The following is a 23,100-nucleotide window of genomic DNA, read 5'->3' as shown; positions in this document are numbered from 1 at the left end:
AATATTTTATTCCTGAAAATTATAATTTGATGATGCATTTGGTAATATACACAGAGTTTTTTTAAAGGCCAAATTGCAGATATACACCTGAGTAATGCACATGTTGATTTCCTTTGTGTGACCTTTAAATAGAAGCTTTACATGTTAAGTGAATGGAGTAGAACAAAATTGTTACTGGAGATCTTTTGCTTGAATTTTTACATTTGAGTCACATGATTCTTGCCAGGTGCCTTATAAAGGTTTGACTAATTCACTGGGCTTTCATATCACTTGTGGAAATTCAGTCAGGAGCTTGTGTTGGTTTGGCTGCCAGGGAAATCCCGTGTGTGTCTGTGGAATGGGCACAAAAGGACAGCAATGTCATCTTGTCCAGCCTTTCAGTTATGGGAGCACATCACCTTTGTTTGAGTTCAGGTGAAGAGTGTTAGGGTATGAATTCACTTCAGTTTACAGGAATTTCTTAACTTACTTAAAAGTATGTGGTGGGCCAGCCTTGTCCAAAGGAACAAGTTTTACATTTTTAGTGCACGTGAACATATGTTGGGGAGCTGCATGTGATGTTTACTCTGAGTTGCCCTATTACATGTGTGAATCTTCAGATCTTCAGAATGCTCTCGTGCATCTGGGAGGGTTGATACTTTTCTTCTGAACCTTCTTCAGTAATCTTTCCCTTATAAACTGGGATATAAAGATATTTGATGCCTTACTGCCCTTTCACAAAGTGTGATCTGCAAAATATTTAAATTATATTATGTTGAAAAGTAATATTTTTTGTGACTGGAATATTACAAATTCTTTCCCAAATATCAAGTCACAGTTGTCTTTTTCAAAAAGGCAGAAACTCTCTTCTCATTTTTGTTATTTTACATATTTAACAGAACAGGAAGAGTCTGTCTTGTGTTAAAATTATTTGATAACCCTTATAAATGGTAATATTTTTATTTTTAGTGGTTGAGCAAATCTGGGCACTTATACAAATTTCATTGTCTTGGAGTGTTGCAGTATGAACAAGCAAAGTACAAAATAAAGGAAAGTTTGAAAGCTGTTGTTAGAGATAAAAGCATCCAAACAGAGAACTGAATACAGGATCTAAGACAAAGTTGCCACCCAAAGAGGCAATATGGTTAAATTGACTTGTTCTGGCAATGCTTAAGATTCTAAAATGTGTAAGAGAAAATGGGATATCATAATTTGTAGAAACAACTTACTTGGCACATGGAACCCAAGGCTAAATTTTAAAATGTGCTTTGAAGTTTTTAAATCAAATTAATTTTTTTTTCTTTTTCATTACAGAAGAAACAGAGGGAAGAAAAATTATTGAGTTTTGTTGCCATTTACTTTGAAGTAGTTTACTCTTCTTCTAACTTTTTGGCTAAAATTCTAGTAAGTGAACAATAAAGTGTGTGTGGGAGTTTTCTGGCAGTGTTCAACTTCCTGGTAACCTGTTTCTACCCCAACATGCAACAGATTCAATCTTTTTAAGATTTTTAAAATGAGATTATTGGTGTTTAATGTAATTGAAACATGCATTTATTCAGTTATTTTTCTCACATACTGGCATAGTACCTACCACTGGTTCAATAAAGCCAGTAGTCCCAAAGTAGGCTGCAGGATTTTATGCATCACCACATAGTGATGGCTGGGTTTTTTTCTTTTATTATTTTTTCCCCTGAAAAAAAATCACTTTTATTTTTTTTTGTCTTTTAAATACAGCCAGTCTCAGAGGTTGTAAATGCTTCAGAAGTGATGGGCTGGTTTCCCTGGCCCTTCACACAACCCTGACTTTGGCTTTTTCTGATTCTCCTTTTCCTTTCTGCCAGCACTGGTGCTGTCCTGGCCTGGTAGTGAAATACTTCTGTGAGCAAGTCTGGCCAGAAACCAGTGAGGGTTTGTTATTTTGAAGGGTCTGTTTTCTACTGGTTTCTTTCTGAACAGGTTTACTGCAGGTCCCTAGAACCTGGTGCTAGTGTGAGGGAGGATGTGAGGCAGGCTGTGGGCAGTGGGGACAGTGACGTGTTAGGGGAAGCAGGATGGCCTCCCTTGGGTGGCAGCCAGCCCTTAGCTTCGGGAGGATAGGCTGTGTTATGTGTTTGCATACATAAACCTTGACTCATGAGCTGTTGTTTGGCAGTGCTTCCTGCACCAGAATCCCCTGCTGGAGTTGGGAAGTGCTGCTGGCCTGTGTGAAGGCTCACTCTGCACAGGAGCTTTGGTGGGGCTGTGCACCAGGCTGGCTCATGGCATGGGTCTGTTGGACACTGAGCTGGTGAGGACCAGCAGTGCTGGGGACTTAAATAATCCTTCCACTTCTTATTCTTGCTCACCTGTAATATTAAAATTAGATTATTTGTCCTATTTTTAATGTAAAACCATTCACTCCAATGTGCTGGTTAAATATCCCTAGAAATTGGTTCCTAAAATGAAAGAGTAATTTTATAGGAATGACATTAGGTGCTTTTGTAAAAGGAGAGACTTGTGAAACATCCTGGGAGGGGGTATTAAAGGAAATATTTAATTATTGATTGCCACTTGCTTTCTGGCTACTTAGGTAAATGTTTTAAAGTCTGTAATACCATATTATTATTATAAGAAGGATAATTACTAGGTAAGGGTGCTTTTGTCCACACAAAGACTGTCTACCATGTTTTATTGGCTTTCAGCATTTTCTAGCTGTAACCTACAGAACTGCTGTAACAGCATACCTGGAGAAACAACGGCAGCAAATTTATTTTGTATTCAAAGCTCAACTTGTCCTCATTTAAAAAACAAAACAAAACCAAAAGCATGAGTGCACTTTAACAGCAACAGGTATGTCTGTTCTGGCTGCTAGAGTATGAAGGCAATTTAAAATGGAGTTACTTAACTATAAATTCCAATTCCAACATTTTTGTCCAAGTTCTGCTTCTGGAGTGTGCATGGCTTCTAAGTGCATTTTATTAAGAGTGTTTTAACTCATGTAACACTTGTTACCAGAAAAGCATTGAAAACTCAGATTTCTATAAAAAGTGTGATATTTAGGATTTAAGCCAAGGAGAAATGTTATGCAGTTGAACCAGACTATGGACTATTAAATGAAAAGCTAGCAGAAGAAATAAAAGGAAGATCAGTAAAGTCTTCAAACAGGAAAAAAAGTCTTTGGTTAAGAAGTAAAGTTGGAGAAATCTCAACATCTTCACTGCAGATGCAGATATTTCTGGATTCACTTCCACCAGAGCCAGACTCTGTCAGATTTAGTAGTTATTCTCTAGAATAGAAAAGTGGGTTTGGTTTTTTTTCAGTTAGTGGGATACTACTTTATTTTTATAATAGTTGCATGTTTCTGCTAAACTAGTAAATTTAAACTATTTTAATTACTCCTTAGCATTTAAAGACCACAATGCTGAGCACAGCATTGACTACTCTAGAAGTGTTACTTCTGCACTGCTGATCCTCTCACAGTGTAATTTTATTGTGTAAGGGTAGTCTTTCCAGAGTTAAAGCTCTAACAATATGGATATACTACCAGAAGAATGTTAAAATGTGGGTTGTTCCTGAAGGGCAGCAGAAATCAGTAGATGAGCTGATACCTTTTGATGAGGAAGGGAGAAACCAGTGAATGTGGGTGTCATACAGCTTAGTCCTGCCATGAGTCTTAGTTCAAGGGGAAGCACAGCCCTTCTTTCAAACAAAGGGAAAGAGTGGAAAGAAGAAAAACAAATGTTTTTGGGATGGAAGGTGCACCAGGCTCCCTCAGACATCGCAGTTGCTGCAGTGCTGCTGTGTATTAGCACAAGGCCCATTAACATCAGGCCCCAGTCATCCTTCCACCTCGTTTGTTGATGCAGGAGACTGAACTGTATCATATCAGCTTTCCAGCATTGTGGGCACACCATCATTTACTGCCACTCACACTAAAGGAGCTGTCAACACAAAGCCTGCCTGCTTGCTTCAGGAGGCAGCTAACAGCCCAGGCAGCAAGGAGCTGGATTCAGCAAATATTTGAGCAGATGTAATGATACCTGGCACATTTAAAAACAGATTTCTCTCCTTTGTCAGAGAACATATTTTTTTCTTAATTTGAGAATGAGATTTAACAATACCTGTAAAAGCTCTGTCTAATAAGCTGTTGGAAGAAATGTCTCAGTGTTGAGAAAATAAAGGTTTCTTGGGGTGGTTTTTTTGAGTTTTTTTAAGGTGTCTCAGGGCCCTGCTAGCAGCACAGGCTGTGCCAGATCTCCGTTTGTTCAGACTGGATTCTGGCTTTGACTTTTGGAAGTAATGGAATTATTGAGAACTGTTGCTTTTGGACCTCTGCAGAAGGAGAACATCTGGCAAGAGCTTTACTACATTCCAACTCGCTTATGGAGGGGGAAGCACTTGTTGGTACAAAATGCATACTGGAACAAGTAGTCCTTGACACTCCAGGCTGATGCTAAGTTCCATCAGCTCAAAATTTCATATAAATGCAAGTAGAGATGTTTCTAGAAATTTTTTAATAGTTTACTTTAATCCTTTTTTTCCCCCTCCATGCCTAAAATAATAGAAGAAAACGCATTTTGCACTAGGCAACTCTTTTACTGAGGGAAGAAGGTGCAGCCTTTCCCTTGGACAAACTGGAAGGCACTTCATTGTGCTGCAGGGCAAATGGTGGAGCCCTAATCTCACAAAAGCTTCTTTCTTGATTGGAGATGAAGTATGGAGGATTTCTTCTTGATTTTTGGCAAAAGAGGAGAGAAATAGGTGAGCCAGGTTCTAGTAAGTCAATATTGTGGCTATATTTCTTCTATTGTTTTTTCCACATCTAACTTGGAGCTATCCTACCACAGCTCTGGTTTAGGTGAGCAGATGTGCAGTGCTTGCATTTATCCATTAAGCATTCTTTCCTGTTTAAATACTGAGCAGATAAGCTTTGTTTTCAGAGTTAGAAGAGGGTGTTTAATGCTGAAATTTTCATACAATAAACACTTTCCCCCAGCTATATTGAAAGAATCAGAATTCTCTCATGATAAACTTAAGTTCACACAACCCTGATGTGTAATTTCTATTTTGCTTAGTAATGAGAGTTAATTCCTGCAGCTGACTTAGATGTGCTCCTTAGAACAAGAAAGTGTAAGAAATCATCTCATTGAGGATGTGCCTGTCTAGAGGCAAAGTTGAAACCTTTCAGACTTCTTTGTATTCTACATGCTTTGTTTTATGAAAAATATAAGATGTTAGTGCATTGCTTTAATGTGAGAGGCTGAGATGCCATGCTGCTGGTAATAGAGTTTTGATTTCAGTATTGTAGGGTTGCCAAAACTCAGATACAGAGGTGCTGTGTACCTTGGCAAAGTCTAGGTTTTCTTCCAAGTGCTTCTGTGAAGTGGCTTGATCCAGATCTTCTCAAGTTCACACTCAGGCGTCTGTGATCTAGACAGTCTTATCTGTAAGAGCCTTTGTTTCCAGTCACATTATTGTAAACATGGAGTTACACTGGCATTCTCTTGCCTATACTGTGTAGTATATTTGCCTTTATACTTAAGACTCGAAATTCTGCCTCACTAAATTCCAAGGTTTTTGTCTGATGCTTGATTTCTCCACTGGCTCATCTTCATGAACTTGGAAAGTCAAAATATATGCTGTTTCTCAAAAACTTTCAGTTGTTTTTTTATCTCCCCCCTCTCTGCTTGATTTGTCAGAGGGTCTCTTTTTCCTTGAAAGATTTTAGTGTTAAGGTATTAATGATCTTCTAAATATCAACCAAGTAATTTAAATTTTTTGCAACTGTGTTATCTTAATTGTATGTGAATAAAGATACCTGGCAATCATCAACACCATGACAGGATACTGACCCCAGGTTGATCTTAGGGTTTGTTTTCAAGAGAGTCAAAATTTGCTGGACACCTTGTGATACAGTAAATGGTTAAAAATACTTTTTCTTAACATTTTTAGACATGTTCTTAGGAAAGCTGTCACACTTGCCATGTTTTCTTTGCTCATGAGAGTTAGAACCTCAGTTACACACTGTGTAACTCACATTAATTGTATTCTGGTGCCTGAATTGGCAGTTTTCTGTACAATTGTGTTGTTATACAGTTGGTAACAGTAGCTGTTACTGTGAGGCTGTATTAGAATATTTTTGGCCTGATGTGTGCAGTCTTGTGACACTGGCCTTGATTTGGTGTGTATATAAAAATATATATGTGTATATATGTATTTGAAAGTGTGTGGTTATATAAAGCAGTTGAGTCATAACTGAAGTAACCACAGGAACATTTGCCAGTAGAAAGGATTATTATGATAGCTGGTACTGTAGGGCTGAGACTTGCATGTTAGAGCTGCTCAGCCTGATACTCCATGGCTCAGCACAGAGAGGGAATAAGCAGCATGATGCAATTTAATAGCAGTTTAACTGTGTGTGTTTGTGTGTGAATAAAAGCTCTGGGTTGTACCCCTGCTAAAGGCTTCAGCTCTAAGCTGGTGTACTTTGTCCACATTTGTAACCAGGGAGGCTTCAAAATATACTCTGTGGGCACACATGTAAATATTATTTGTATACAGGATAATTTATGAATATTAGCATTTTAATTTTTTTTTAAAAATTAACCTTAAATTGGATCAAAGAGTAATATTAAAACTTGTATTAATATAGGGAATTTGGAGTGTGTGTGTGTGAAGAATAGCTTTACTGTGTAGTGCTCTGAGCACCTCAGTGGAAAATTCCTTTTTTTATTAGTTTAAATGCTATTTTTTATAGTTGTTGTCATTAACTTATGCTTGAACAGTCTGAATATCTATACACAACTAAGAAATGCCTGTTACATACAGTATTATAAATATGCTCTCCTCTTTGAACAGTACCTGCTGTACCTTTTCTGGCAAGATGCACGTAGCAATGTGCACTTTTCTGCTCTAGTACAGTTTGTGTGGGAAATGCCAGTTCCAATTTTATTTTGAGTGGGTTGTATTGTATTTAAAGTGTCCAGGTCATGCCAGGTCACTTGGTGTGTTTGGGGACATGATTTAGAGTCTAGGAAGCAGAGAATATGAGCAAAGAGAAGCAGGTACTTTCTGATATTTCTGTAAGGGCAGTGCTCTTACAGGAGTTAATAACCCAATGCTGTTCTTAGGGAATACATAGGTCTTATTGCAAGAAATGAATAGTATTATTTGTGAAATCAAGTTAAAAGTAGTAATTGCCTTTTTGTTAAAAAAGCAAATTATATTTAGCTAATGAGTTGAAACAAATCTAAAACATGATAGTTATACAGGAACTGTATTGCCAGTACTGACTTTTGATGCTAATAGACACTTTTAAAACAAATTCAGACTTTTCTTCAGTTTTCCTGAACCAGCAAGTTTTTTTTCCCCCATTTTCTTTGGAATTTATACAATGTTTATTGTTGTTTTAGAAAGCTTTTTTAGCATATGCCCCAAATTTTTTTCTTCCAGGGCAAGTACTGTTCTTGCAAGTAATTTTCTGTATGAAAGTATAGGTTTTACATACAGGGAGAATTCAATTTGCTGGTATATTAAGTTACAACTAATTTTTAATACCTGCCAGTGGCAATATTGGTCTAAGTTTTGGTTATTGTCCAGGTAAATTGTGTACTTGCTGTACCTTCCTGCAACTTGAATAGTTTTGTTCTTCTGAAGTTTTAATTGTGATTACCTGTTCTGTAGATAGAAACTAACTTTGTATAGCATATTTTCTTACTATTATTCAAATAATTTCCACAATGACTGACATCGTGGATATTTATTCTTTGCTGTCAGATAATCATGGAATTATTCTGGGAATCTCCAGGATAAGCAATGTTTCAAAAATGAAAATGAATTTACTTACCACTATTAATAATCACAGTTGATATTTCAAACATACTAAAAACTGATCTTTGCAAAGATTAATATTCAAATGGAAGCCAGTGTTTTATGGGTACTAATTAAGGTAACCAAGGTCCCCTCAAGGGCTCTTCTCTGCAAGGCTTCCTTGCACTTTTTAAATCCTTGCCATTAGAGGCTGGTAGTTAAGATCTCAGCTCCCATGGCCATGAACCTGCTGGGCAGGTGGGGAAAGATATGAAAACTGATAGGTAAGCCCAGGAGAAATGTCAGTTTTACAGGGTGCAGTGGGTTAAGGGCCCAATCTGTGACACCATGGCTCAATACAGGGAGCAAAGTGAGCAGCATTGTACAAGTTAATAAAATTATCTTGGGTGGTTTCCTGAAGTAATTGTGAAGTCCAGATGACAGACTCAAGATGGTATTTCCATGGCATATCTGTAGCTCTTCCATGGGTTTTCTCTGGAGCAGAGGTACACAAAAGGATGCTCTGCTACTGCCACTGGTGCCTCTGATAAGCAAATCTGTTACTGGGGAGCAACTTTGCTTTTTGAGCTGAAGGGATCAGGGGAAACTTTGTATCCATATGCTGGAAGACAATTAGTACATTCTTCAAGAAACAGTCTGCATTGAGATTTGATTTTTTTCTCCCCCCTCCATGCTTGCAGTTCCCCTTTCTTTTCCTTTATTGTGGAAGGTGGATGGAGAGAAAGTTCTTTATGTAGTTTGAAATGAAAGTGGTTTGTCTTTTACCTGATTAAAATGTTGCATCTCAGTTTATCCCAATGACACTTAAGTGGTTAGACTATTGATAGGTTGTCTGCCTTTCATTTCTCTTCTCAATTTGATTAATCTTTTCAGCTTTGGATATTTTAAGCCTACCACGTTGTATCTATTGTCAAAGCTGCTTTTGGTTTTGAGTGTCATTCTGGTCCTCTTGTTGTCTGTGTTTTTTTCCCACTCCCTGAGTAATAAATGTCTGGAACTTTGCCTTGTCTTCATTTATTTATTTATCTGACTTGTGAATTTTGAGTTCTTTGTTAGAAAAGTAATGGTTTCATTATATCATTAATAATATTACATCTAGGATAAAAAGAGAAAGTTTTTATTGAAAACAACAAGAAGAGGCTGAGAACTAGTCTTTACCTACTGAAAGTTAAGAGATTTGAGTATAGTATATCTCCATCAAATATTATTACTATTTTCATCCCCTTATGAGAAAGTCTAGATCTAAAATATAATTTTGGGTAATAATTGGAATCATACTTCACAATAGACTTTTGCAATATATGGCTTAATGGTAGATTGAGATGTTTGTGTGTCTGACATGCAAAACACAATCAGTGCTGTTATGGTTTGTGCTGTAGGTTTTTTTGTAATTGATTTCAGATGTTGAATCTTATCTGAAGGAATGTCATTACTCTGAAACAAAATTGGATAAAGAAGCTATAAAAGATAGAAACTCATACCTTGAGTACCTAGTATAACAATCTACAATGTGATTTTTTTTGTCAAATCATTTATTTGATCAACATCATAGCAGATGGTAACCCTATAAAGTATATTATAGTGTTTACACGAACATTAGAGCCTGTATCTCTTGAAATAAGTTTTAAATATAGTCTTCTTTGTCTTATGCCAGCAAGAGCAACCTTCATTTCAGTTTGATTGTAAGATCCAATTTTTTTTTATTAGATGAATGTTTGGATCTGTTTCTTCAAAATGAACACATATGTTGAAATAATGAGGCAACAGGTTTCTTCAGGTTTTCTTCTAGAATAGCTTGAAATGCTCACAGCAGCATCATAGAAGTGATGTTAAGCAAAGCCTGTTTAGAATGCAATGGAGGGAGGGGAGGCCACGGAGCCTTTCCCTGAGGGAGCGAGGCCATGGGGCCTTTCCCCGAGGGGAGGAGAGGCCGCGGAGCCTTTCCCCGAGGGGAGGGGAGGCCACGGGGCCTTTCCCCGAGGGGAGCAAGGCCACGGAGCCTTTCCCCGAGGGGAGGGGAGGCCACGGAGCCTTTCCCCGAGGGGAGGGGAGGCCACGGAGCCTTTCCCCGAGGGGAGGGGAGGCCACGGAGCCTTTCCCCAAGGGGAGGGGAGGCCATGGGGCCTTTCCCCGAGGGGAGCGAGGCCATGGGGCCTTTCCCCGAGGGGAGGGGAGGCCACGGGGCCTTTCCTCAAGCAAGGACACGCAGCCTTTCCTGCAGGCTGGCCATGCTCTGGGCCGTGCTCCACGTGCTCGGCCAGCCGAGGTCAGCAGTGTCCTGGTTGGGACAAGCAGCCAGTGCTGTGGAGCTGCCCCGTGAGCCAGCCCAGCCCCAGACTGCCAGCTGAACCCGCTCAAACAAACATCACACTTAAAGAGTTACTCCCTAATTAAACTGCAGCATATGTGCTATAGAAGTAGTCACTTTTGATTGAGAACTATGAAATATGAGTCATTTCAATTACTTTCCGTCCTCAATGCCTACTAAAAAAAGGAAGTGGGGGTAGAACCTTGTTTTACTCCTGTCTGCCTGAATGCATGTGTCTGTGTTTTTGGACCTTTATAACAACACAGTTCAATTTCCACCTTTTTTCTTTACCTACAGAGGCTGAGATACTGCAGCCTTGTCCTGCACGTTTTTCAATGCTCTGCTAACTGTCACAGCTTTCCTGTGCTCTTTAAGATCCATGATTAATTAATGATGAATTCATCCATGATGAATTAATGGATGCTGGAATTGGTCAGTACATTGCTTTGTGGAAGGAGTTATACAAAGGTGATGATCCCCCTAGTTCCTCTGTTCTCTTTTGCCTTTTCCAGGATAACACTAGAACTCTTTCATGACACTTCTGCTTTGAGACTTTATTGAATTTATTAACGTAGATGACTCTCGTTATTTCTTACCAAGTGTTCCCCACTTCAGGGGCTTTACATTTAAGAGTGAATCTGATGGTCCTGGCTCAGTCATGTAGTTACTTTTGGCTGTGTTAAAGTATGTCTTGTTTGTTTGTGCCCATCCTGCTAGGAATGGTCTGGGTCTTTGTCTCATCCAACGTTTGGGTGGTTTTCATCTGTCACCCATGGGAAACACATTAGTGTACAAAGCAGAACAGATTCCTTGAGCACCATGGTGACACACGTGTGATTTCCTGGTTAAGTGTTGCTGGCTACCTGGGGCAGCACTTGTTTGGTGTCTCATGTTGATGGAGACCAAGGGCAGCAGGGGTATCATTTCAAATGAAACCCAGATGTCAAGCAGCAGTAAGTCAGAGTGCTGGTGTTCTATGTGCAATACATGATTCCTTTTTTCTTGTAGCCTTCACAGAGCATTTAAAACGTGAAAGCATCTTCCTTGTGTGAAAATTTTGAGTAAGAGATAGGTCTATGTGTAAGCCTATTTGGGGCTTATAAGAATGAAAAATGCTGTATGAAAAGGAGGAAAAAGACACCTGGTAGGAAAAAGGAAGTTAGCTAGAATAGTAAACTGTACTGGAATTGTGTAGAAAAAAAGAATTCTGGGAACTAGTCAGAAATTAGTTTTCCTCCCTATCTGAAGCAGTTACATTTTGGTTTAGAGCAGTTTCTTTAAACAATTTATTTGCATAATTCAAATGGTAGAATTAAAATACTTGAATTTTTAGCTGTACATGTACTGATTAAGCAGAACCATAACATAAGTCCTTATGTCCCACTGACTCAAATTTTCATATGAGTAGCATGTTTCAGTGATTAGCATCTGAACACTCTATGCATAACCATTATCTAGTCACTTATCTCCTTTAATGGGTTGGTATAACCTACTGTATCCTAAACTTTCCCAAGGACTTTGTCCTGCAGTAAGATATTTGTCTTTTCTCACCCCACATATGTGTCTTTGGAAACGAAGGCAATGGAAGACTTGTTATGATAATGACTGGATTACTGGCACTGTTGTTTCTGGCAGAAAAGAGTCAATTGTGCCAAAAGATTGCTTTTGCCTTTGTCAGTGCCAGCCACGACTCTTTACTCAGCTCCTGGACCAGTTACAATGAAACAACAACAATACTGTCAGCTGCAAAATGCAGTAAACTTCCCCAAACTGCTGGCTCAAGATAGTGGTGGTTTTGCATTTTCAAAGAGCCTTCTTCAACCTTGAGGATCTTTCCTGCAGTGCACAAAAAGTGTCTGTAGTTTTTATTTGACTGATTTACTGTACTTTCAGTTTAACATTCCTTTTTGCAGGCTGTCTTTGTCAAAACATTATTTTATAGCTTCATAAAGCACGTTTCTTAAGGAAATAATGATTAGAATAGTAATAATCCATAGGTAGTTATTTACAGTATCAGTTTACATTTTTGATTTTGCAGTATGGCCATAAGAGAAATATGCATGAAAATTTTATAGTTGCAATATAAAATTAGGATTTAGAGATGACTGTATGGAGTAGCTTGCACTCTACTCTTATTTATAAATTGGGACACTTAGTTCTTATTTATAAATTATGGCATTATAAAACTTTGTAAATAGTTTATAGTATATATCACATAAAGTATTTATGCTTTATATCAAAACTCTTTATGAGAAAAGTTTGTGTGACAGGGAAGTAATGAGTTGCATTTTGTAGGCCAGAGTGCTTTGAAGCCTACAGTTTAGGATGGAAATATTCCACATGTGACAAAGAAATGTCGTGTGAAGCAGATAATCAGGAACCTAATTGTTAGAATAGTAACAGCCTTATCCTATGTGAAGGAGTTTGCTATAGGAATTCGGGTGCTTTTGCAATTAGCTGTTTGGGAATGTGGTTTATAGGTGGTTAGACTGATTAAATTTGGATAGAAATTGGGTAATACATGGGGTCAATATTCTGATACAGTGTTTGAAGATCTTTTCCTTCCCTTTTCTCTTGTGAGCTGTAACCTGGATTTGCATAAAGGGAACTGATTCTAAAAGAACCGTTACAGAGTGTAAAAAATATTACTGTTTTAGTAGTGCAGAGACCATGATTCTCTGTGGGATTTTTAAGCCATTGAAATATAACCGGTCTGTCTTGCCTTTTTTCCTCATTATGCTAAAATATCTTCTGTGTCACATAAAGGCCAAGCAGGGGAAATAATTTTGCACATTTTACAATACTTAAGCAAGACACAAGAGCAAAGAGTAGATAACAAGTATGTGTTTCACAGTGTGTGCTGCAATATTTCAGTGCTTGCTTGAGATGCAGATAAATCGGGCTGCTCAAAAAGCCATGATGTTCACATTGTTGTGCTTGTTTTGTTACTCATGCTAATTTCTTATGGATTGGGTTGGGCCGACAGCAGACTGGCAAATTTCTTGGCTTTTTATGCTCCTGTTTTCAGCAGCTGCAGGTGTCCAAATGAACAGGTTCCTCTGTAGCCAGCTTAATTAATAAGGAAGCTGTTCATCTGAAGTTTTGCTTTTAGAAACACTGCTTTAAGTATATGAAAGCAGATGAATTTACTTAGAGTGTATGGAAGCAGATGAATATTTTTTCAGGTTGCATCAGAAAACATTGTTTTTGCTATGATTTCTTACAGGTTTGTATTTTTCTTTTTATTGCTAGGTATGGATGAGCGAACAGGTGCCACATCCTGGGGAACAAGCGGTCAGCCAAGTCCTTCATATGAATCTTCAAGGGTAAGATACCCAACTAATAATTCATAATGAAAGTTCATGGGAATGGACAGGGTAAATCAGCAGATCGTTCGGCAAACTTTTTGAAGGGAAACTCCTTTAAATATACAGATTAGCATCTTTTAGAGACTTTAATGACTTGGAGGAGCTACAGCATCAATTTAGATTTCTAAGATTAAAAAATATATAGGCTTAGAATTAATGAAAACAAGCCATATGTATGCTTGAATGATGAGCATGTATTTTATTTAACATATAGTCAGAAATTGAAAGTAAAAGTCATGTTACATAGGAGCAGATTTACTGGCAAAGTGTAAGGAACACTTGCCTCTCTTGTTAACATTACCCAGCTATAGTGTGTGCTCTGTCATGATGTTGAAGAGAGGCTTTTCTTTTTAAATACCTTCCTCCTGTTCTTGTTCCAGCCTCATTCATCCCACTTATTGAGCTGAAGGTTCTTGCTACTATCTGATATCCTAAAATAACATGACCCTTTTCAAACTAAAGGCAATGGTCAAAGCAAGCTTGCCCCTAGTTACTCACATTCCCTTTCATCTGCTCTATTTTCTTTTTATGAATATTTACTCCCTAAAAGGCCAATGAGCTAAGTACCTGAACTAGATGTACACAGCATGCCTGATGTTCTGATTTCAGTGCCTTTGAACCAGAGCTGTGCTAGCACTTGTCCCTTTGCAGCTTTCTTGTGCAGTGGAATGAGATGGGTAGGCTGCAAGATCTTGTTCAGCTCACTGGGTGTTATTACAGCCTCTGCCTTGCTCTGGAAGACAGCAGTAGGAAGGCTTCTCATGAAGTCCTGATTTTTTCATTGATCATTAGTAAATAATTATAATAAATGTGGAAGTACTTTGTGTGGAAGAAGTATTTCTGTGCAACATGGGAATTCCACATTCTTTAAAACTTCCTTTGTTACCTGGGGCATGGAGCTGAACCTTCAAAGGCCTCCTCTACATTTGAAATGCAATCTTACTATGCAGCTTTATTTAACTTATATTTTTATCATGTGTTTGGTGTTTTGAGTCTCATTTTTTATGTTGCTGATCAATTTTAATTGATTATGAGTTAAGCTGACCTAACTGGAATTTGAGTTTGTGATTTATTGGCTGTGTGGCTGCATTAATCACAATTTTTTGTATGGTAGAGGATCAGCCAGCTAATATTTGAATAGTATAAAGTCAGTGTGTTAGTTGTGGGATTTTTTTGTTTGGTTGGTTTTTTGTTTGTTTTTTTTTTTTAATGAGGCAATAAAGAATGGTAATCTGGAATATCATTTAGGTGACAAGAGTTTTCTTTTAAAGAAAGCTTAATTCCTTTTCACAGGAATATTTAATTCCTGTGTTCTCCCCAGAAAAGTGAACACTAGAAATACATATTCTCTGTATATAGAATTGGTAAAGATTAAGAGCCACAAATTAATTTGTCCTGTGGCTGGTATCTTCTGTAAAAAAAAGTAGAACATAGGAATTTCACTTCTGAATTCACTGAAAAAGCACTGGACTTTGTTTACCAGTTTAATTCAAGCTTGCATGCATAAATTTTGGCTATGATGTATGGTCTTTAGTTTTTGGTTTTCTTTCAACTAATGAGGCAAATTACTGATTCAGGATTTTGAATAACGATAACTTCTGTCTACTCCTACATGTGCTGCTAGACCAGATGTCTCTGAGAAAGAGCAAAAATGAGTGTGTGGCTCTGTATTGTGAGAGCTTAGACTGGTTTCTCGGAAGGCAGGGCAAATCATACACAGCCTTTTACATTTCTAGGTTATTCCTTGTGTTGATTAACACAGTTTAAGTAAGATGTAATTGTCTTACATGTTCAGCTCTCTAATCCAGTGCTTTTCCCCATTATTTCAATGTAGAATGTTATTCTTGTCCTAATTGTTCTTACTAATTGTCTATTTACAGGAAAATGGCAGTCTTCATGGGAAAAGCTCAGACCTCTCCACAGACATAGAAAAGTTGAAATCTCAAGAGGTACCACTTATTCTTTTCATATTGTGTGTGATTTTCAACTTTTTTTTAAGTCCATGTGCAGCCTACTACTAGAATTTTCTGTTAAAGGTCACAATATAGTGTTACAATTATTAAGAATTTAAAGTGTTGGCTCACTATTGGCTGGAATTTCCAAAGACACTGAGAGAGAAGCAATTTTCAAGTGAATAGAACTGGAATTTGGTGATAGTTTAGTGCATACCTGTTGAAGGCTAATGAAAAAAGATGATGGAATACTGGCTAAAGGATATTTTTCCTTCCCAAATCCTGCTGAAGGTCTGTTCAGTTTAAATGCTCTGACTGTGGCCAGCAATGGTGTATAAGGAAGAAGTGTAAGTATAGGGCAAATATTTTGCCACCTTTACTGTGTACTCTCCTAGCACAACCCCAGCTCTTTGCTTAGTTTTCCTGGACAGAGCCAACCTTTTTGACATGGTTCTTATAGCTGTTGGTGGGCTTGCTCTCTGCTGTTTGTGAACTTTTCTGGCTTTGGTTACAGTTTTGGCAACAATTATGAGGATTTTGTGCTGAAGCTTAGGGATTTTTTTATCTTGTGTGCTGCCCAGTGATGCAACTGATGGCCACCATGTTCCTGTGTTCCAAATGGTTACTGATTCACTTCATCATTTTTACTCCTTTCCCTGCAAACACCTTTATTTTACAGGCCACTCCTATGTTCAGCCAAGCTGAAGGATTGTAATCTATTGGGTTTTGCTTGTATGGTCACTGCTTCTAACCTGTGGTTGGTTCTTGGTGCCGTTCCCTGAATCTTTCTGCTCCTTCTGTATAACTTCAGAGTTAGGGTGATTGACTGCATGCTCTAGTCAAGAGGAGGGTGTACCATACATTTCTGCCTCACAGAATGATAGATTCATTCTCTGTTCCTTTCTTACTTGTTGCTAAGTCATGTATTTTTTGATTGCCACTGACCTGTGATGTGATAATGTTCTAAAAACTGTGCAGAAAATTGCACCATAGTTACCACATTGTTATGACATTAGGTTATTTTTGAGCATGTTCATTTAGTATTTATTTGCACCAGATTTTATCTGCGCCTTAATTACCAATTTCGTGGAAAAATTTATTTGCAAATCTGCAGTAACTTGTAGTTAGGATTATTTTAAAAAAATTTGCTATGAGGAAACTTTACTGTATTTGTTTATCCACTCTTTGATTTATTCATGGAATTATTGAGGAGTGTTGGTGTGGGTACGGTTCTTTTGGGGAATTGGGGAAAACGTATTGGTGATTTCTTTTCACTGTGAAACGAGAGGTATGTTCCCGTGCTTGGGGTTGGGTGTTTGTCATGGGTTTTAATCTTTTCATCAATAATTAATTCAGACAAGAACCTTCTCTCATATGTAATAGCAGTTTATCCTATTTTAAAAGTCTCTGGTAAACCCTTAATGAAAGCTAAACCATTCTTCCTTCAATAGTGTCTTGAAGTAACATTAAAGGCGAGGAATCCCAGCAGGCTTGAGAAAACCTCATATAGGAGCCTTGTCTTTCCATTACCTACTGCTAAACAGTGTTCTAACACTGAAAGAACAGCAGGTATTTATGTCTGAATTTGCTGTGATGGTCTTAAATTTGTGAAAAGGTACAAATGGAGACATTAGTGACTTCTATGAGTAGAAATCTCTTTTTGCATACACCGACTGTTTTGTTAGAAAAATAAATAATATGAAAAGATTCTATTTCAGGGGGTGAAAACAAAAGCAGGAAAGTTTTATTGTTTATAGGAATAATTCAGGAATGGTGGTTGGCAGTCACTGGAATTGTGTGATGTGCTGATGACCTCCCTTACTCTGGAATTGTTGTACTGAAGTCCATATACAATACTGTGTACCAAGTTTGTCTCTTGTGGGGCTTGTTTTAATTCCTAGTCTCCAATCTTGTTTTTACCTTTCTATGTGGAGCTGTGGTGGGTTTTCAGGGAATATCTTTGGTTGATGTATGCAAGTCTCTCCCTTATCTGAGTGATATAGAGCTACAGATGTTATTGCTAATGTTCATATTGCCTTGCACTAGAACAGGAGTTCTCGGTGTGTTTTGCAGAGGGTGGTCAAGCTGCTTTTTGAAAGTCTTGCTCTCCTGAGCTCTTTGAAGCATATTCTGAAGTACTTGACTGGAGTACTATGTCTTCTGCACAATAATATATTGCACATTAATATATTGCCCTAGAGCACCTGAAAGTTTTGTCTTCCTGTTGTGAGATGATCCTGAACTTTGTAGCTTGCCTGTGTATTTGCGAGTTGTAATTTGTAGTGTAGCAGCATAGTCACTTGTTTTTGAGTAATTAAACTTTTTTTTTTTGTTATAGTGGTTCTTGTGGTGTGGCTAATGATTGCTGTTTCATGAAGAATAATGCTCTGTGAGGTTTTCTTTCGTTGTTCTGGTTTTGTCATTACATAAAAGGAGCAATAAAAGGAGCAAGTCAGTTTTTGATCTGTTCAAATTGCAGTCTCCAAATCAAGCATATCTGAAATGTTTTTCATAAGACATTTCCGTGATGGATTTCCTTTTTATATATACACACATAATAATTGTAACTGTTAAAAATTTAGCATAAATTAGCTGAGGCATTTTTCTTCCAAAATCTGAACTGTGGGTCTTTCAAATAATTTGCACCATGTACATTGCACTAAAAGCTGTGAGTGTACATTTTGACCTGATTTAACATGAATCTAGTTTCAGTGCTGAGGATGCAGTTTATCCTCCTGTTCCTTTACATAACTCTATGTATTTAATTGAAGCCAGAGTGGAACTGATCAAGATAGCACTGTTAGATTAGATGGTTTTGTAGCATCAGGCAACAGGTTCTTCCCTCTACTGTATATAAAATACTCAGACATGAATTGGAATCTGAAATGCTTTATGCCCAAACTACACTCCCCTCACTCCAAGTAGTACTTTTAATTTGCAAAGAAGTAAAAAAGTAGTAATGAGATAGCAGGTTTTGAAATGGTATTTTATACCTCTTAATCTCAGGTACATAACAAGAAGGGAAGCTGTTAAATAGCAAAACAAGACAAGAGGGACACAGAAACACAGTAAGTGTTATCAAGTCTGTTGTATTTGTGTCCTTTTTGTCCTCTGATTTTTTTTTTTTTTTTTTTTAATGGGGGAGGGAGGTTGTTTGGTGATTCTGCTGCTGGTTATTTGCTTTTCCTGATGTATTCTACAAGGTAGATGATGATTCACTGTGGAATTAAAGCCCAAATTAAGTATTCCATATTTAGTGCTCAGGAAACTTACAAATGCAGCCTACTTTATAATTTGATTTACAAGTAGTATTTTTCAAAGCAAGTTCTGTTTTTAAAATTCTGAATGCTTTAGTCAGGTTTTCAAGTATCTTCTTTAAGCATTTGTTGTTAGTCTGTTGGCTATACTTGTATCATTTTATCTCCTGATTTATAGCTTAGATAAGAGCTAGAAAAATCTGGTTTCCATCATATGAATTTTTCATTTCATCTATATTGGAGAAGCGGATCTTTTGGTTGTGGTTTTTGTTTTGTTTTTATTGCAACTACCTACCACATTGGAATTAGCATTGGAATCTGTTCACAAATTAGTTTTCCATGTGGCCAGGGAATTGTCCTATTGCATATCATGTTGATATTTGTCTCACAGGAGTTTAGAGAGGTGTAACGGGCTATTGGGTTTAGCTGTTTAAAATCAGATTTGGCACTCAGTAACTTAACTTCTTGGAAATGGATTTAGAGCTGAAGAAAATGATGTTTATTAAAAAATAAATAACATTCAAAATAAATTTGAAAAAAGAAATAAACCGTGTTTTCAATTGTTCTCCATTCCTGCACACAGTTTTCATGTGTTTCAACTTGATATGGGAAAAGAAGCTAATGAATAGTTTTAGAACTCAGTTACAAAGCATGTTACTTAGGGTGACACTGAAAAGGTTACTTGTGAAAGCTCTCTTGACTTGTCCCAATATTATGTGAAATCTGGGGTAGTGATACAACATGGCAGGGCAAAAGCATGCTGCAGGTAACCAAATAACACAAAAAGCTGCATTTCTGTAGTTTGGATGTTGTAGTTGAATGTTAACACCTGCTGATGCTTACAGAAAGGGAATCATAATTGAAGCTAGAAAGTGGGGCTAGAAAGCTCCTTGTTTCTGGTGTGATTGGGTGGTCTCCATCAGCAAACTGCTTTCGTTCCTCTGGTTAGGGAGTATTGTCCAAGCTTCTTGTGCAGCTAAAGGAGATGAGGTTGAAGTCTGGCTGTTCCCGGGGGGCTGGGAGGTGGCAGACATGGAGCCTGCAGAGGGACATTTGTGTTTGTTTCCTGGCACATCAGACAGGCCTCAGCTTGGTCCCCTCGTGTTTGGATTGTCGTGGGCAAATGAGAGGAACATGGGTGAAACAGTGGAAGGAGTGTGGGGTGACTCCCATCACCATCATCCATCTGCTCCAGACTTCCTGAGAGGAGTTTGGTCATTGCTTGGAAACAACATTGTTCCCACTGATAGTTTGCTGTAAGATTGTTCATGATTTAAATGGAGTTATGGCCATGACCTGTGCCAATGTGATGTTTCTTGATGTTCTGTTAAAATCAGTGAATATAGTGCAAGTGATCCTCAAGGCAAAAAGGAGGAGTACTCCTCTCTGGATTTATTTTTAGCTTACCTTAATTTTTGCACCATTCTTCCTGATCTGTGTGCTCAGTACACCAAGCCAGGTTTTTGGCTCCCTAGCCTTTTCTCTAAGAGCTGTTGACAGATAGATTCAATGACTAAAAATACTTCTTTCCTTCTTTCCTTCTTTCCTTCTTTCCTTCTTTCCTTCTTTCCTTCTTTCCTTCTTTCCTTCTTTCCTTCTTTCCTTCTTTCCTTCTTTCCTTCTTTCCTTCTTTCCTTCTTTCCTTCTTTCCTTCTTTCCTTCTTTCCTTCTTTCCTTCTTTCCTTCTTTCCTTCTTTCCTTCTTTCCTTCTTTCCTTCTTTCCTTCTTTCCTTCTTTCCTTCTTTCCTTCTTTCCTTCTTTCCTTCTTTCCTTCTTTCCTTCTTTCCTTCTTTCCTTCTTTCCTTCTTTCCTTCTTTCCTTCTTTCCTTCTTTCCTTCTTTCCTTCTTTCCTTCTTTCCTTCTTGTTGTGTGTTTCTGGAATTATTCAGAATCATAGAATCCATAATCTTTTAAATTCACTAGGACATGTTGGCATGGCTTTTGTACAGAGCCTCTTGTCTAACCTTCAGTCAGTGACTCAGCGCAGTGTTCCTGGATGTAGTCAGTCTCTCTGGTCTGTCCGTCTGTCTCTCACCGCCTCTGCATCTTGCTTTCCTTCCTCACTTCTCCCCCCACCCTTGTGTTTTTTCCCCTTCTTGTTTGTCTGTAGAACTTTCAGATTAGTTTGGAGAGCCAGATAATCCAAAATAAAGTGGATTTTAGCAGTAGCTTCACTCGTTCATTTACACATTAGTCATTTGGATGACTGTTGCCTGATTCATAAGTTCATTGCCAAATTTAGCTTGCAAGGGACTTCAGTATTCCTAAGCTTTAAACAATTAATATTTGTTATTTAAAGTCAGCCAAACTATAAAACTCAAGGAATTGAAAGCAGCATTCATTAAACTTAATCTTTTGGTCTGCAGCCACGTCAAACTGTGAACTCAACCATTCATTTTAGTGGAATTTTAATGTCTTAAGTTTAAAGGCAGTAATTGAGCTATATTGTAAATTGCTAAAATGCAAATACGTGCTTAGTGATCTGGCAGCTTGGTTACGAGCCTTAGATTTTGGTCTGTTCCCAGGGACTTGTGTAGGAGAGGGCTTGGGGCTAAGGGAGGAGAAACAAACAAAACCCCTGTTATCTCTAGTCTAGTGGACTTGAGCAAATGAAATGCTGTGGAGCAGTCAATTGTACAGGGAGGACAACTCAATGAGTTGAGTATGAGCTCAATAAGTGCATAGGAAAATGGTGTGCCATGTAGTGACAGTGTCTTCTCCCTTTTTCACATTTTACCCTGAAGCAGAAACAAGATGTTGTGGTTATTTAAAAACAAAACAAAAAACCCTACAACTTGATTTAGGGTCAGGAGTACAATTCTGCTTATGCATGGACAAACACTGATGTGACTTCAGAAAATAATTGCTAAGGGACAATAGGTTTTTGTTTTTGAAGGGGAAGTAAATGGGAGAGGATTAATCCCACAGAAAACCTGGAACCAGTGCAATGAAACAGGGTAGGGACAGTGAACTGGGAAAGGTTTTTGACTTGTTCTTAGGTGACTTCTGTAATTAAATTTAACCAAAATGACAGAACTTTAATGGTCATTGAAATACATTGAATTTTAGGAGGTTAATTACTACTGTATTTGTAAAATGGGCATAGACTCATTGTGTCATGATTTGGTAGGATAAACATGCCTGGTAAGCAATGTGTTTACTCTGGGTGCATGGTTGGGGATTTTTTCCATTTTGTCTTTTGAGTCTTCTAGAATAGTACATTATGTAAGATAATTTTCAGGTGTCCTGTGTACAAGTATTAATGATTTTGTAAATAGTGTCAGATTTTTAATTGCTTTGGCTGTGTTAGCATCCCTGTGCTTGGAAAATCCTGATCCAGATAGAGTCTAAATCACTTGGGCACTTGGGGCACCTTACCCAGAAGAGGTAGGAAGAATGTTACAACTGGGATTTTTAAATTGGTCGACTTTATTTACTGGAATGATTAGAGAACATCACTCTAATCCAGTGAAATCCCTGAAAAACTAAGAAAGAGCATGCAGTGTTGAGAGTGCCTTCACTACTCAGTTCAATTGCAGTACTAGTTAGTAGTAGTCTTTCAGCTGCTTTTCATCACAGGTATTATTAGTGGACAATACTCGTTGTTTTTACTTGTAGATGTATCTGACTTGGTCTTTCTGATCACAAACATTCAGTCAGACTGAGATCCAAGGAGAGGCCTGTGCAAAGTGAACAGTGACAACATCACAAAATGCTGTAAGGGAACAGGTAGCCCCAATTGCACTTTATTTGGGCTATAACAGTACAGAAAGAGAAGTTTTGTCTTCCTTTAGGAAAGCTAAAACTTGCTTTCGTAACAGCTGTGTGAGAGGTTGGAACAAGCAAGACAGTGTTGAGTTTACAGCTATGTCATCGAATCATATTCAAAATCGTTTTGCTTTCTGCAAGCAGAAAAAATGCCCTCAGCTATCTACAATCCCTTCAGAACAAAGTGCTCAAAACAGGAAATAAAATTGTCCAGTAACTCCTATTTTGTAGACTTTTGCCAGTTATTTGCTAAACAGCCCAGGTGTGCACTCTGCTGTATAGTAATCCATTGGTAGGTTTGCTGAGGAGGCACAGAGGCAGAAATGAGCATGTGTATTCAGCATGGAATGTCTCTTTCCAGCCTTTCTGTGTTAAACGTGCCCTGCAGGTAACAGGAGGTAGAAATGCTTCAAAGGGCTTTGGAAGCCCACCTGTGGTCCAAAGAATGACCTCACCAGCCAGAATAAGTACCCTCAAATAGCTCTTCCCAAGAGGGGAGAGTAACTTTTGGCATGACTCATTAGTTCCTTTTTCTGCTTGCAGTCTGTATCAATCCAGCTATATTTAAGTGAGCTTGGCTAGATTAGTCTTCAAAGTTGTCAGGAACTGAGATTTCCTGCCTTTCTCAGAAAGGAAGAATGAAATTTGGCAGTCTGTAT

The 23,100-nt window shown here is 38.0% G+C and overlaps 1 protein-coding gene across 6 annotated transcripts in view; it reads left to right on the top strand.

The window, feature by feature from the left end:
- Positions 1-23,100, top strand: part of TCF12 (transcription factor 12) — a 161,717-nt gene that overhangs the window by 28,951 nt on the left and 109,666 nt on the right. For all 6 annotated transcript variants that reach the window (XM_066559088.1, XM_066559084.1, XM_066559086.1 and 3 more), the window contains exons 4-5: positions 13,349-13,422; positions 15,345-15,413. In XM_066559088.1, coding sequence (XP_066415185.1) covers positions 13,349-13,422; positions 15,345-15,413 — 143 coding nt within the window. The remainder of the gene's footprint in view (positions 1-13,348; positions 13,423-15,344; positions 15,414-23,100) is intronic.

This window comes from Molothrus aeneus, chromosome 13, assembly GCF_037042795.1.
Source record: "Molothrus aeneus isolate 106 chromosome 13, BPBGC_Maene_1.0, whole genome shotgun sequence".
NCBI lineage: Eukaryota > Metazoa > Chordata > Aves > Passeriformes > Icteridae > Molothrus > Molothrus aeneus.
This window is presented reverse-complemented; position numbering and strand designations above follow the sequence as displayed.